Genomic DNA, 14794 nt, shown 5'->3' on the forward strand with positions numbered 1-14794 from the left:
TCATATTATATGTTTAAAATGTGTTATCATGGTACAATTGGCATACAATAATCTGCACACAAGTATATATTTTAACAAGTTTGACATATTCATACACCTGGTAAATCAAGATTGTTAACATATTCATCACCCCCAAAAGTTTTCCCATGCCTCTTGGTGATCCCTTCTCCCACCCCTGCCTGTCCTTGTCATCCCCAGGCAATCAATGATCTTTCTAGAACTCTATATTAGCTTTAACTTTCTAGAATTTTATGCGCATAGAAATGTACAATATGTACTATTTTTTTCTCTAGCATCTCTCCTTCAGCACAACTATTTTGAGATTCATCAATGCTGTGGTGTGATGCAGTAATTAATTCTCTATTACTGCTGAGCAGTATTTCACAGTATAGATACACTGTAGTTTATTTATTCATTCCCTTGTAGTGTTTTGCCCAGTTTTTGGCTATTACAAATAAAGCTGCATGTTTTGTATGAACATATGCTTTTAGTTCTATTGGGTACAAACATAGGAGTTGAATGGCTGGATCGTATGGTAGGCATATGTTTAACTTTTTAAGAAACTGGCAAAATGTTTTCCAAAAAGATTGTACAATTTTACATTCCTACCAGATGTGTATGAGAGTTCCAGTTCCTCCAAATCCTCACTGACACATAGTAAATTCCATTTTTTTTAATTTTAGGCCTTTTAATATGTGTATTGTATGACTGTGGTTTTATTTTGCATTTCCCTAATGAGCAATGATGTTGAGCATCTTTCCATGTGCTTGTTTGCCATTCATATATTTTTTGGTGAACTGTTCAAATATTTGGCCATTTTTTTCACCTGAGTTGTTTATTTTCTTGAGTTTTGAGAGTTCTCTCTATATTCTGGATATAAGTTCTTATCAGATACATAATTTACAAATATCTTACTGTCTTAATTACTGCAGCTTTATATACAATGTTGAATTTATGTAGTGTCAGTCCTCCAACTTTGTTCCTTTTCAGAGCTGTTTCATCTATTCTAGATCCTCCACACTTCCATATGAATTTTAGAATCAGCTTGTTAATTTCTTAAACTAAAAAAATACAAATGCCTGTGAAATTTCGATTGGAATTGCCTTAAAGATATAGATCAATTTTCAGGAAATTGACACAATAACAACATATAAACATGCTATATCGCTCCACTTATTAGACCTTTTTAAATTTATCTCAGCCATGTTTTGTAGTTTGCAGTACATTGGTCTTGAACATCTGTCATTTCTCATCTCTATTTCATTCTTATCCTATTAAATGGTACTTTTATTTCAATATCCAATTGTTTATTGATAATATGTAGAAATGCAGTTGTTTTTTGTACAATTGATTGTTCTTGCATCCAGAAGCCTTGCTAAACTCACTTTTTAATTCCAGTAGCAACTCTGTAGATTCTGTCACATTTTCTACATACATGATCATGCCATCTGCAAAAAAAAACAAGACAGTTTTTCTTCTTAGTTTCTCATCTGGATGTCTTTTGTTTCTTTATCTTGCCTTATCACACTGTCTAGATCTTCAGTGCAATGCTGAGTAGGAGTGATAAAAGTACACGTCTGTCATCTCCGTGAGTTTTGCAGTAAAGCACTCATTCTTTCATAAGTATGCTGTTCACCGTAGGTTTCTCATAGACCCCTTTTATCAGGTTGAGAAAGTTTCTTTTTTTTTCTTTTTTTTTTTTTGAAACAAGGTCTCACTCTGTCACCCAGACTGGAGCACAGTGGTGCGATCTCAGCTCACGGCAACCACTGCCTCCTGGGTTCAAACGATTCTCTGCTTCAGCCTCCCAAGTAGCTGGGATTACAGGCACCCACCATCACGCCCAGCTAATTTTTGTATTTTTAGTAGAAACGGGGTTTCACCATGTTGGCCAGGCTGATCTCAATCTCCTGACCTCAAATGATCCTCTCGCCTCGGTCTCCCAAAGTGCTGGGATTACAGGAGTGAGATACCATGCCCGTAATAAATTACTAATAGAAAGAAACTTTCTTTTACTGGAAAGTTGGTATCCATATTCATGAGGGATATTGGTCTGTACTTTAGCAGTGGTCTAGAATTTTTGATATATTTTATTTCAATTTTTATTCAATTCAAATGACTTTATACTTTCACTGTTGATTTCTTCTTTGACCCTTGGGTAAAAGGATATCATTTAGTTTCCAGTATTTGGGGATCATCCACAGATCTGTCCAGTAATTGAATTCCATTGCCAGAGAACATACTTCTGTGAATTCTTCTAAATGTATTGAGATACGGTTTTTGTTGTTGTTGTTGTTGTTGTTGTTGTTTAATTATACTTTAAGTTCTAGTGTACATGTGCACAACGTGCAGGGTTGTTACATATGTATACATGTGCCACGTTGGTATGCTGCACCCATTAACTCATGATTTACATTAGGTATATCTCCTAATGCTATCCCTCCCCCCTCCCCCAACCGCATGACAGGCCCCGGTGTGTGATGTTCCCCACCCTGTGTCCAAGTGTTCTCACTGTTCAATTCCCACCTATGAGTGAGAACATGTGGTGTTTGGTTTTCTGTCCTCGTGATAGTTTGATCAGAATGATGGTTTCCAGCTTCATCCATGTCCCTACAAAGGACACGAACTCATCCATTCAGGACATAGGTATGGGCAAGGACTTCATGACTAAAACACCAAAAGCAATGGCAACAAAATCCAAAATTGACAAATGGGATCTAATTAAACAAAAGAGCTTCTGCACAGCAAAAGAAACTACCACCAGAGTGAACAAGCAACCTACTGAATGGGAGAAAATTTTTACAATATACCCATCTGACAAAGGGCTAATATCCTGAATCTACAAAGAACTTAAACAAATTTACAAGAGATATGTTTTATGGCTCAGAATACCTTGGTAAATGTTCCTTGTGTGCTTGAAAACACTATGTAATACACTATTGTTGGATGGAGTCTTCTATAAATATCAATTAGATCATATTGTTTGATAGTATTGTATAAACATTCTGTATTCATAATAATGTGTTTTTACTTGTTCTATCAATTATTGGAAGAAGGTTATTGAAATCTGAAATTATAATTGTGAATTTGTCTATTTCTCCTTGAGGTTTTATCACATGTTGCTTCATGTACATTAAAGCTCTGTTTATTAGGTACACAAACATTTTGGATTTTTATGTTTTATTGATGAATTGACCCCTTTATTATTTTGACATGATCTTCTTTATCCCTGATAATATTCTCTTCTGTGAGATCATCTTGTCTGGTATTAACATAGCCATTCCTGCTTTCTTTTAATTATTGTTAGCATGGTGTATATTTTTTCATTCTTTTACTTTTATCCTATCTGTGTCTTTATGTTTAACATGTCTGTCTTGTAGGCAGCATATAGTTGGGTCTTGCTTTTGAAAATCTGACAATCTCTGCCTTTGGGTGTTTAGGCTATTTACATTTAATGTGATTATTAGTATGGGTAGGTTTAACTATAGCATCTTGTTATAACTCTTTATTATTTTAGTGATTGATTTAGGATTGATACCACACATCTTTTAACTTATTGTAATATGCCACTTCAGGTGTAATATGAGAACCTTACAATAATAAGTTTTCATTTACACCCTCCCAGGTTTGTACTATTGCTGTCATCTATTTTACTTTTACATAGGCAATAAATTTCACACCACATTGTTATTATTTTTAAACAATCAATTATCTTTTTAAATGATTTGAATAAAAAGAAAAAAATATTATACATTTATTCACATAGTTATCATTCCTGGTATTCTTCAGTCCTTTGTATAGATCTATATTTTCATGTGGTATTTTTGTCCTTCTTCCTGAAGTATTTTAACATTTTAACATTTTTAACATCAACAATTAACGTTAAAAAAATTTTTTATTTTTTTGAGACAGAGTCTCACTCTGTCACCCAGGCTGGAGTGCAGTGGCGCGATCTCGGCTCATTGCAAGCTCTGCCTTCTGGGTTCACGCCATTCTCCTGCCTCGGCCTCCTGAGTAGCTTGGACCACAGGCACCCACCACCATGCCAGCTAATTTTTTGTATTTTTAGTAGAGACGGGGTTTTACCATGTTAGCCAGGATGGTCTCGATCTCCTGACCTCATGATCCGCCCGCCTCAGCCTCCCAAAGTGCTGGGATTACAGGTGTGAGCCACCACGCCTGGCCAACATTTACAATTTTAACATTTCTTACAGCATGTCAGGGTCAGCTGATGAATTCTTTCCGTTTTTGTAGGTCAGAAAAAATCTTCACCTTTGTTTTTAAAATATATTGTTGCTAGGTATATAATTCTAGTTTCACAGCTTTGTTCTTTCAGTACTTTTAAGATATTTCTCCTGGCTAACACAGTAAAACCCCATCTCTACTAAAAATACAAAAAAATTAGCCAGGCATGGTGGTGGGTGCTTGTAGTCCCAGCTACTCGGGAGGCTGAGGCAGGAGAATGGCATGAACCCGGGAGGTGGAGCTTGCAGTGAGCCGAGATTGCGCCACTGCACTCCAGCCTGGGTGACAGAGCGAGACTCTGTCTCAAAAAAAAAAAAAAAAGATATTACTCCTTTAATAAAGATATTAAAGTTATTACTCTGTTTTCTTTCTTATATTGTCTCTGATAATAAATCATCTCTCATCCTTAACTTTGTTCCTCTGTAAGCAGTGTGTTTTTTAAGGGGCTGCTTTTCAGATTTTCTCTTATCAATGGTTGTCAGCAGTTTGATTATTATGTGCATTGGTATAGTTGGATTTTTTTATTTTCCTTATACATGAGGTTTATTGAGCATTCCAGATCTGTATGTCTACAATTTTTTCAAACTTAGAAATTTTCTGACCATTATTTATCCAAATTTTTTTTTCCTCCTCTTCTCCATCTCCTCTCTTTTGGAGACTCCAATTACATACATATTGAGCTACTTGAAGTTGTCCCACAGTTCAATATTTTTAAATTCTCTTTTCTCTGCTTTTCATTTTAGTCTCTATTGCTGTAATTTCAAGAGAATTTATCTTTTCTTTTGCCTAAATTTGTCTAAATTGCCATTTTTAAAATACATTCATTCTAGTGTATTTTTCATCTCACACATTGTAGTTTTCGTCTCTAGAAGTCAAATCTTAATCTGTTCTTGTATCTTCCATGTCTCTTTTTGAAAATGTAGAACACAGTTATAAAAACTGTTTCCATGTATTTTTCTACTCATTCTAACATCTTTCTATTTCTAGGTCAGTGATATAATTTGGTTTGTTCCCCCAAATCTGATGTTGAAATGTAGTCCCCAGCGTTGGAGATGGGGCCTGGTGGGAGGTGTTTGGGTCATGGGGGTGGACCCCTCATGACTTGGTGCTGTCCTCGTGATAATGAGTTCTCATGAGATCTGGTTGTTTAAAAGTGTGTAGCACCTCCCCTCCCCACTTTCTCTCTCTTGCTCCCGCTCTCACCATGTGAGACGCCCACTCCCCCTTCACCTTCTGCCATGACTGTCAGCTTCCTGAGGCCCTCACCAGAAGCCAAGCAGATGCCAGCACCATGCTTCTTGTATAGCCTGCGGAACTGTGAGCCAAATAAGCCTCTTTTCTTCATAAGTTACCCAGTCTTAAGTATTTCTTTATAGCCATACAAGAATGACCTAATACAGTCAGGTTGAACTGATTGATTCTTTTTCTCCTTAGTATGAGTTACATTTTCCTGCCTCTTTGCATGTCTGGTGGCTTTTGGTTGGATGCCAGGCATTGTTTATCTTCTTGGGTGCTGGATTTTTTTAATTCTATACATATTATTGAGCTTTGCTCTGGGATGAGCTTCTTGAATATAGTTTTATCCTTTTTGGTGTTGCTTTTAAAATATGTTAGGTGGGGCTGGAAAAGTGTTCAGGACTAATTGTTCTCCATAACCGAGGCAAAACCCTTCTCTGTACTCTACCCAGGTCTCTATAAATCTTGACGTTTTCTAGTCTGGCTGCAGGAACAAGCACTATTCCTGGCCCTTTTTAAGTGCCAAGCACTGTTACCTCTCATGTTTTAGGGTGGTTCTTTCCCTGTCCTTAAGAAGTTTCCTGAAACTCATGCACTAGTCAGTTCACAGCCCCTTTCTAGAGAGTAGTGGCTAATCAAATATATTTATAAATTGTTCATACATTTGCCACATGCTCCTTAATATAGTTCCTTGAGCGTGCTCAGAACTACTGGGTGTGGTTCCCAAATAAGATAGCCTCATGACAAGCTGTCACATGTTTCTGAGATAAAAACAGTCACATAGGAATTTTGAATCTTAACTACTGTCCTGAACTAAAAATATAGAACTAATCATTATAAAACATGCCAAAAAGTTATGTTAAATTACCACATATTGACTTTATGTATGTTTTATTTTTCAGAAGCACAATTCAAAATCAAACCAAGAAGGAATTCTTTTGGGAACAATTTTAAGCACCCAGATGAATGAGAAACAAAATATTTCCAAATGGCCTAGGTCTGTCATTTAAAGTACTTACTTTAAAGAGATAGTCTCTACTTTAAGTCATATCCCAGTCCCTTTCCCCACCAAGAAGTGGTATTTTCCATAAGGAAGACAAGAAAAAAAAGCTCATGAAAATTAGTTCACCTCACTTCTACAAGAGGCATGCAAAAACCATACGGATCAATATACATTCATATTGTACATGAAAACAGATTTTAATAATTGTTTTTACTTTAATCTTAGAACATAGTATTTATCAATAATTGCTTGCTGAATATATTAATAAGTTTCGATGAGAAGTTCCCTTCACTTGAATTTTGGTCAGATTCTAAGCTATATAGGAATTATAGACATGTTGAAAAATCGTGGGTTTACCTAAGACTAAACCTCAACTGTTGGCCAGTTTTTAAAGGTTTGTTGTTGTTGTTTTTTAGAAAGGCACAAAATATGATTCATGACTACAAAAATAACCTTTATTATTCATACTATAATATTTGCTATTTATATTTTAATTCTCCTATAAGCTGACATTTTGATATTTGAAAAAATATATACAACCCAAGTGTCTATTAAAATCAGTTCATTGGGACATAAAACAACTCATCGGAGATGTAATTTGGCCATTTCAAGGTACTGATACTTTTGAAACACATTTAGGACCACATGGAATACAGAATGGGGCCAAAACACAGAAATCTGCTTTTGGGCTGGTGGATATGGACTAGAGGTGACTAGACTATATTTTCAGGCAGGTGAATTTATCCACTTCAACAAAAAGCATTGTTAATTCAATACAACTCTTCCACCCAATAATCTATATTTTAAAAGAAATAAGCATTTTGCATCTGGAACAAAATGAATGCTCTGAGATGAAAATAGTAGAATTCAGCCTGCTTGCATAGGAAATATGCCAAGAGGAAGAAAGAGGAAGCATACATTAGGCACTTTAGAGTCACTACAAATTTTAAGTTCCTTCTTTGAAGCAAATAATCAGAAGAAATGGCCTGATTTCTAATTTTGTGCCCACTTACCAAGAGTCATTCATAACCCCCATCTATCTCCAGATGGCACTTCAGATGCTAGGTGAATGGCAGCATCGTGGAAATGTTTAGGCTTTACTCAGCCAGTGTGAGTCATGAAGTATCTCCTGAAGGATGGAGAGTTTCTTTGCTTCCCAAGATGCCCTGCTTTGAATACTGCTCTGATTCAATTCGCTCTTATTTCCTAAGCCAAATTTAAGATCGTAAGACTCTTCTGAGAAAATTCTAAAGACCATCCATCACACTGTCCATTCTACTTATTCTGTAATATGAACCTAAACATTTCTACTCTTTAAACATGGGATAGGGAGAGGGAGACCCAAGAGAGTAGGAATTCATGGTCCACCCTCTCAACTAGGAAAGGAAATCAAAGCAAGCCACAAGGAATCCAGAGACAGATTAATTACAGATTTGTCATTTGGTGAAGATGAGCAAAATGAAAGGTTTCATCTCTCTAATCAAGATGTACAATTTCACCTCTCTGGCATTAAACCTATGACTATATATTAGATGCCCATTGATATTCCAATGAGAAGGGTTTAATGGGAGGAGAGGAGGCATTTTCCAAGCTCCATCAGTCCTTTCAGCCCACTAAGTGATGTCTTCACTGAGCTCTCATACCCTTAAAAGACATCACAAATCTACAACTGAAAAACTTGGAATTCCATTGCCTTTTCCTCTGAATTTTCCCAAGGAGGGGAGGTCAGGGAACAGGCTGGCCTACATTCTGTTTATTTCAAAAGAAACTCATTTTCTGCCAAGCAGTCGCTCATCTACCGAAACAATCTGTATCATCAAATTTGAGGACATTCTTTCCATGCCATCCTACTTAACCCAACAGAACTTGAATAGCGCTGCTTTGAACTGAGTTCTTACATATTAAGGTAAATTAAATACATAGTTGAAGAAGAGCAAAGTTCATGAAAAATTGCCGAGGTGTCCTAATTTCCTTTGGATGTGGGCATCCCAGTCCTACAGTTTCTTGAGCAGGTATCATGTGTCTATAGATTCATTGACATAGAACTCAGCTTGGTATTTAAGTAACAAGATCAGAATGTTGTCTTATTTCTTACTACTCTATCCCCAGCCCTGTTTCATATCATATAGCAGTTGCTCAATAAAAATTTATTGAAAGAATGAACTGGATATTTTAAAGATTATGTTTTTGCCTCTTTTATTTTCCTGTATTTTAATTATTTTTACACTGTAGATATTGCCTGTGACATGAGGTAAATGTGAGAGGGATAGTTAAAATAAGTAACGTTAATAAAAACAGGTAGTGGCGCAGTGGCACATGTTTGTGATCCCAGCACTTTGGAAGGCTAAGGCAGCCAGATCGCTTGAGCCCAGGAGTTCGAGACCAGCCTAGCCAACATGGTGAAACCCCATCTCTACTAAAAACACACACACAAAATTAGCCGGGTGTGGTGGTGCGTGCCTGTAATCCTAGCTACTCATGATGCTGAGGTGGGAGAATCGCTTAAGCCTGGGAGAGGGAAACTGCAGCAAGTGGCGATCGTGTCACTGCACTCCAGCCTGGGTGACAGAGTGAGACCCTGCCTTAAAAAATTAAATTAAATTAAATTAAAACAAAAATGAGTAGGGTAACCCCTCTCTGGAAAGAAACCAAGAACAACACAAGAGCATTCTGAAGGAGGCCACAGGTGAGCCCAGGGCAACAAAGCTGATATGACGCAAAGACTGTGTTCTGACGCAAAGACTGTGTTCTGATTGTCTCCATGAACCAACACCCCCACACAAGGCTTAGGAAACCCTGCAAGACCAAAGCTGGCCCATCAGCCAGCACTTTTTACCTCAGGCTTTCTATGTCAGACTCAGCCACGGTTATCTGGGAAACATCAAAGATAGAATAAGCCCCAGTTCACAGGGGAGAAAGCACTTTCTTGACACATATAGAACTCCAGAGAATCTATAGCTGTCTTTTCCATAACCCTTCTCATTCTTTGCATTTCACCATAAACATCACACCCCTGGGCCCTTGTAAGTACGGATTGCGCGCAACTTACTTTCCACAGCCCCCAGTACCTTCCTTAACCCAGTATTCATCACGATGCACCACGATGTCTATTTGTCTAAACTGTGTGTGTGCCACCAGTGACATGTCTGTCTTCTTCATCCTGACTCCAGCTCCACATAATGAAATTAAGGAAGGAGGGAAGGGACTGAGAAGAAAAATAGACAGGAAAGAGGGAGGACAAGTGTGGTCAATCACAGAGCAAGGGGACATCTGGAGTATTGCTTCCCTCTGAAACAGGAGTCGTAATTCTAATATCTTCACAGACTAGGAAGAGCCCTCTTATTATTGAGTGGTAAGAAACAGAAATCTCACCAGACTGCAACCCTGTGCCTGTGCATACACTAGGAGCTAGAGGCGACAGCTAGGAGGAACTTAGAGAATGTTTTGCAACATCCCACAAAATGGTAACGAAAAAGCCTGCATGAGTGTTTCCAAAAATAAGTTTCTCCAAGCTGGGCCATGAACATCGTCAATAATGCTTGCCCTTTCCCAGTGTGAGGAGGGCAGCACTGGTTGTTCAGCTCTGAATGCTCATACACAACTTTTTCTTTTAACTCCTTTTAATTCCAGATTTTCCTAAGTCTACTAATATCAATGGGAATAATAACCAAAACAGCATAGCTAGAAGGACCTTCAGAAAGGGACAGAAAAAAAAAAAATAGCAAGAGCACAGCTTGCCAAAAGCTATTCAGATATCCAGTTATGCCTATTTTTTTTTTTTGTATTTTACAAAGACAGGCACCCTGTTTCCAGGATGGTCTCACTCGACCTCAAATCCACTGCACCTCCAAAAGCCACCGCGCCTGGCCCAAATTTTTTAATTAAAATTAAATTTAAAAAAATATTTTCCAATATATAAGCTGGAATATGGTTGGAGAATAAGTAAGAATTTTCTTTTCCTATGAACCCAAACAGCAAAGAGGCCTCATAACTGGCTGACCTAAGAGCCAGATGTCTGTCTAGGAACCTGGTGACTAAGCTGGTGGAGAATACACATTAAGAATATTCATTTTCAATTTCTTCCAAAAGAAAATTACAGAAGTGTCTATTTCTTATTTCTGCATGTTCCTCTCTAATGAAGGGTACTTCAAAAATTTTTTCTAAAGACCTCAGGGCAATGATAGAAGCATGCTGCAAGTAAAAGGTACAAATCACACTTTGAGCCGTTTATTCACACATTTGTGGCCAAACATTCTGTGGCCAGGGTCCATCCTACAAACCTGAAGCCCTGAATTTTGGACTGTGTCCTAAAGAAGTAAACACAATTTATTGTTATAATTCCTCCCCATTCCACTTTTAATAAAATATAAGTTTTAAAATGTGAAATGTCTATGGATACATGTGGGTATCATAGAGCATGTAGGCCACATGTATACACACGTACACTTGAGAGGGCCTTGGTGGCTAATATTTCTTTCTAATTCATCTAGCATACTCCCCCACCCCCACCATTTCATTGCTTTTTCGTGCAAAGTGACCACAGTGGATCTAAATTTGGCACATTTCAAGGTCAAGTGATGCAGCAAAACAGAATCTGACCTCAAACAATATGCCTTTGTCCATTCACCCGTCCACGTAAATGTGCACACACACTTAGCTTCGCTTGCTCCAAGTTCATAAATCTTCATCCCAGAACATTACTTGCTTCTTCATCGAACACTTACAGAGAGAACACATCTGGATATGTTTGTTCCTTCCCCTCCATCCCCCATAACCCTCCACCCCTCAACACATAGCACAGCTGTAAGAGCAAGGAGAATATGCTTTTTAAATTCCATTGGCTCATGTAGGCACAGAATCTGAAGCAGCTCCAAAATGGACATCAAGTAAAAAATACCAGTTTTCAAAACTCTGTAATTATGTATTTACACAAATTACATAATCCTGTATGTATTTACATACAATTACAGATTATCAAGTAAATAACACAAGGTTGTAGTGTTAATGAGATGAAATAGAATAAAAACACCAGAAGGCAGCCATTTGTTTATCTACAAAACAGGACCTGGCAGGGCAGGTTCCCCAACACTGACCTGGCATGTCCTTCACCACTGCTTGGGGACATTCGCATGACAGATGGGAAGGTTGTTCAGCCCATGCTCGGTAAGTCTTCGACCACAGTGCAAGTGTTGGCACCAACAAGACAGTGGTTTGGCTATCTAAGCATCTGTTTGTGAATCCAGAACCCCCATTCCACAGTGGCTCAGGGCTGCCATTCACCAGGCTTTGGGTCTCATAAGACAAGAACTGGATGCAAACCCGTGAGCTGGGGATGACTCACTCTACCGCCCCAACAGACAATGCCCACGTCGAAACCCTGAGCCATCCATCCACTCTCCCAGTTCGACTATTTACATAAATCGCATGAGTCAATATTTATTTATTTACAGACCATTACAGTTTATTGTATCAATTGCCAAAAGCATATAACAATTTGCTTGTCTTAAAAAAAAAAAAAGTACCAAAACAAAATTAACTCCAAAAGTAGACCTTAAAGTAGCATTTTACAGGAATGCATGAAGATTTGAGTCTTTTTCACAATATTCTTTCTTTTAGGTCGATTATCTAAGGTCTCCTGCTACTTTAAGACTACTTTTGGCTGTCACCTAAAATCAATTTTTTCAGTGCTACATAGTATACCTATGACATCCTAGAAACTTGATTCTTCCCTGTGGTCAAATGTTTAATATTTTTCAGCCAAAAAAAAATGCCTTTTGGAAAAACTAAAGCCTGAATATGTGCACATTTTAGCAGCAGCAAAGGGTTAAATAATAAATAAGAATACTACTTTTTGGAATTAAATGCAGTTTCTGTTTAGAAAGGAAAATAAAACAAGAAAATAAATGAAGAGGACATTCTGAGTTTTATCATAAATCAACTATTTTACACTGCTTCTGTCCCCTCCCCCTAAAATATCTCTTAATTCCAAATATTAGACTTAGATTTTCCTTAATGCACATCAGCAGGAGGGCATTGCCATGTACTCCAACTTGGACCACAGAAAGGCAAGACGTCATCACAACAATAAGTCATGCGCTTCTAGCTCATAACAGCTGTCACTCACCAGTGACACACTTTTATTTTTCATAGAGAATGTGCATCAGAGCAAAACAAAGTTTGAATAGTAAATTTTAAAATTAGTTCCATAAATCCCAACACATGTTTAAACTGTCACTTTCTACTTCTCAACACAACTGGCTAGAAAGTGTCATATGTAGATGAGAATTTGTTATAAATTCCTTTTTTTTTAAATATTGCTTTAAGAATTTGGCTCTTTTCTCCTTAGTATATAGTAAGAAATAGTCTCGCTTGCCCAAGGGCAAGTTCCAAAATTATTGCTACTAAAGAAATACGTATTCTTATGCTTTTCAGCATAAAATGTTATAAAAGCCTTGTAAAAGATATTCTATATAGTAACATCACCTCTAAAAAAATTGAGCGCTTGTGGAGACCATTTTAAAAAACAAAACACAGTCAGCAAGTATAATACTTTCCCCCTCACTGTCATTACTGATAACGATTTATTAGTTTCATTTTGCAAGTTTTACTAAGGGTGCTATTACCACGTAATTATGACAGTTCACACTGATAGCCATTTTCTCTAAAAGATGTTACAATGACCCCTATGATACTTCTATAATTTCATATTTGATAGCCAAGTGAACCAAAAAAAGTTTACAAGTATGATCCTGTTAATCTGATTCTTACGTCTTTAAAAAAAATAGTCTGTGCTACGTACTTTTTTCTCCTTTTTTGAGAATTCTAAATCAATACAATGTTTGATGTTAATACTGTCATTCTGGGGATTGGCTAAAATAAAAGCATAGTTATTACTTAGCTTTGGTATATTCTGTGATAGATTTAAACAAGTAAGACATATACCAACCCTCATATTTTCCAACCATAAAGTTACAATAGTGGAGTCACTTATGAGAGAGGAAATATTGCAGACACAGAATCAAAGTTTGAGACCCAGTTTATCTTTAATCCTCTGGGATAAGCTATGAAACAAGCAGTCTGAAGAGTGAATACTCAGTGTCATGAGCGATGTGCATAAGTTTACAATAATATGGGCACAAAAGAGATTGTCGCCTTTAGTACATTAGGGTCATTAGAATTTCTCATATCCATGCACCGTTATATCTACTTGCATGAATTTACCACAGGTTCATAGCAGACTTTGCCATTTAATGCTTACAGAGCCTAAAGCTTCCAAAATGCCTATCTGGCCTGTACATGTTTCATTAAAAATAAACTCTATATAATAAATAAATATATAAAATAAATAAAATGTTGCCTTTGGAATTTCTATAAATAAATTTAACTTTTTTTATTTTTATTTTTTATTTTTTTTTATTTTTTACTAAGAGGTCTTTGCTTTAAGTTCACTGGGATGATACCAGTGAGAATTAACTGAAAGTCTTTTAAGTAAGACTGCACCCTCGCGCAGGCCACCAGCCAGAATCCTGATAAGTCGAAGTATGGCAGCTGTGCTGATATAGGATGAAGTACAACTGATCAGAAATGTAAAAGCGTGTCTATTTCCAGCATGCATCAGGCCGCAGTCCTTTTGCTCTCGCTCCGCCCGCATCTCCCGCTACACACACGCACACACACACGCACACACACTCCTAGCGCTCAGTCTCTCTCTCTCTCTCTCTTCTCTCATGATAAATCAAGCAAGTGGCCCTAGGCAGCCCTCCAGGAGGAGGAGCCTTTAAGTGCAGAACAAAATCAGCATATTCCCATCCAAGCCTCCATCATACATTATGCATGCGACAAAGTTTGGCAACAGTGGAGCTGATGTGATGACACAGCTAATCAATAAGAACCCACCGCGTGAAACCTTTATAGTGGTTACTTTTTTAAGGGCTCAAGTGAAGAAATTGTCTTTGTCAACTTTGGCTTAGAATATCCTTATACAGTTCAGGTACTTTGTCGGGGTCCACTGGTCTAGGTAAAAAATGTGTGAACTTCTGGTGCCGTTTAGTCCTAGTCCCTTCTCTCGGAGTCCCATCTTTATTTAATGCAACATAGTATCGCCTTCCAGTGTCCACGTGCTTATATAGGTTTGATGAGTACGTATTATACCAGTTTTCTTCGAACTGTTCTCTGAATACACACTCTTGGGTTAGTTTTTCCTGTAAAAAGAAAAAGAGGGAGAACATTAGGAAAAACAGCTAATGCATGCTGGGCTTAATACCTAGGTGATGGATTGATAGGTGCAGCAAACCACCTTGGCACACGTTT

The 14794-nt window shown here is 37.4% G+C and overlaps 1 protein-coding gene across 1 annotated transcript in view; it reads right to left on the reverse strand.

Moving 5' to 3' along the window:
- Window positions 1–11218: 11218 nt before the first annotated feature.
- Window positions 11219–14794, reverse strand: part of FGF9 (fibroblast growth factor 9) — a 33538-nt gene continuing 29962 nt past the window's right edge. The window contains exon 3 of the mRNA XM_032150665.2: window positions 11219–14685. Coding sequence (XP_032006556.1) covers window positions 14440–14685 — 246 coding nt within the window. The 3' untranslated portion in view covers window positions 11219–14439. The remainder of the gene's footprint in view (window positions 14686–14794) is intronic.

This window comes from Hylobates moloch, unplaced genomic scaffold (assembly GCF_009828535.3).
Source record: "Hylobates moloch isolate HMO894 unplaced genomic scaffold, HMol_V3 SCAFFOLD_4, whole genome shotgun sequence".
Classification (NCBI taxonomy): domain Eukaryota; kingdom Metazoa; phylum Chordata; class Mammalia; order Primates; family Hylobatidae; genus Hylobates; species Hylobates moloch.